The sequence below is a fragment of the Galeopterus variegatus genome, unplaced genomic scaffold, assembly GCF_000696425.1.
Source record: "Galeopterus variegatus unplaced genomic scaffold, G_variegatus-3.0.2 Scaffold4186, whole genome shotgun sequence".
Taxonomy (NCBI): Eukaryota; Metazoa; Chordata; class Mammalia; order Dermoptera; family Cynocephalidae; genus Galeopterus; species Galeopterus variegatus.
In genome coordinates, this window is record NW_007730297.1 from 129318 (window position 1) to 130771 (window position 1454).

General features: G+C 51.0%; 1 protein-coding gene across 1 annotated transcript in view; it reads right to left on the bottom strand.

Annotated features, from left to right (window-relative positions):
* Nucleotides 1-1454, bottom strand: part of LOC103602543 (mucin-16-like) — a 63613-nt gene that overhangs the window by 10916 nt on the left and 51243 nt on the right. The window contains 3 exon segments of the mRNA XM_008586964.1: nt 23-195; nt 307-374; nt 470-591. Coding sequence (XP_008585186.1) covers nt 23-195; nt 307-374; nt 470-591 — 363 coding nt within the window.

Genomic DNA, 1454 nt, shown 5'->3' on the forward strand with positions numbered 1-1454 from the left:
CAAGTCCAGCACAACCACTCACCGTTGACAAAGAGACTGTCTCTGTCCAAGGCATAGAAACCCAGTTGGGTGATGCCATGGGTCAGCTGGCTCAGCTCCCAGTACAGTCGTTCTCTGTCCAACCCGGGGCCCACGGGGTCAGGGCGGTAGGTGCAGACTGCATCCACGCCGGTGGCTGCCCTGTCCTTCTCAGGCCTGGGGAGACAGGGACGTGGGGACTCTAGAGAGGTCCTGAGACCTTTGGAGGTAAAGACCCATCAGAGGGAGAAGCCAACAGGAGGACAAATGGCCTTGAAGTGGTCTCACCTGAGGGAGATCAGTCTACAACCCGAGTAGAAGGTGCCCAGACTGCTCTTCTGGAACAAGAGTCCAAGCTGGGGAGGAAGAAGGAGGAGGGTAAGCAGGAGGGACAGGAGGAGGAGCTGGGTGGGATCGATCCCACCAGGAGCTGCTGGGACCAGAGTCTCACCAGCTGCTGCAGGATCCTCTCGGTGGAGTCGAATGTGTCTGAGCCATAGCCCATGTCTGGTGAATACTGGAGGTTGGAGATGATGAAGTTGAGTGTGAAGGTCTTCAGAATGTGCCCCATGGCTGCAGAAAGGAAGAGGGAGAGACATCTACAACCTAGAGCTGGCCTGAGACCAGATTGGAATCCTGCACTCATTGTAATCTGTCATCTTCTCTCTCAGCGGCATGACCACCTACCAATGTAGCCATCCAAGTCAGAACCCATGTATCTCCTCACCTCCAAGCAACACCAATTCTACCTGCTAAACATTCCTCACATACATTTTCTCTCTCCTTCCCCGTCCCAGCTGAGGTCTTATCTTCTCTCACCAGGATGAGCACTCCAGCAGACTCACTGGAGGCCCTATCTAAAGGATGTTCTCAACACTGAACACTAGAAGAATCTTTCTGCAATGATAATCTCACTAGGACCACCCCCTGCTCTAGTACCATCCATGGCTCCCTTTTAAGTTCAAGCTTCTTGACTCGGCATTCAAGGCTCTTCTCAATGTGGCTCCTGCTGACCTTTCATCATCATTTATTCATCCACTCTAGGTTAAGCTTTATACTTCATGCAAACCAAATTCCTCTCAGTTTTCCCCATACACTATGCTGCTTCTGGCCACTGAGATTTTGCTTATGGAATCCCCTCTGTCAGGAACACTCTTCCTACACTATTTGTCTGGATCACTCCCACTCATCCTTAAAGACTCAGTTCAGGTGAAACTTTCTCCAGAAAGCCCTCCCTTCTCCAAATTACACCAGGTGCCTCTCCCCAAAACACGCCATGTTGTGTTATAATGGTCTGTTTGTCTCACACGACTGGAGGTTCCATGAGGGCAGGCACATGACTGAATTGCTAGTCTAATCTTTGTGATTAGAATGACCACCCTGACACTAGAATCTTCAAACTCTGGCATCCCAGCTCCCATGTGACAACTGGATGA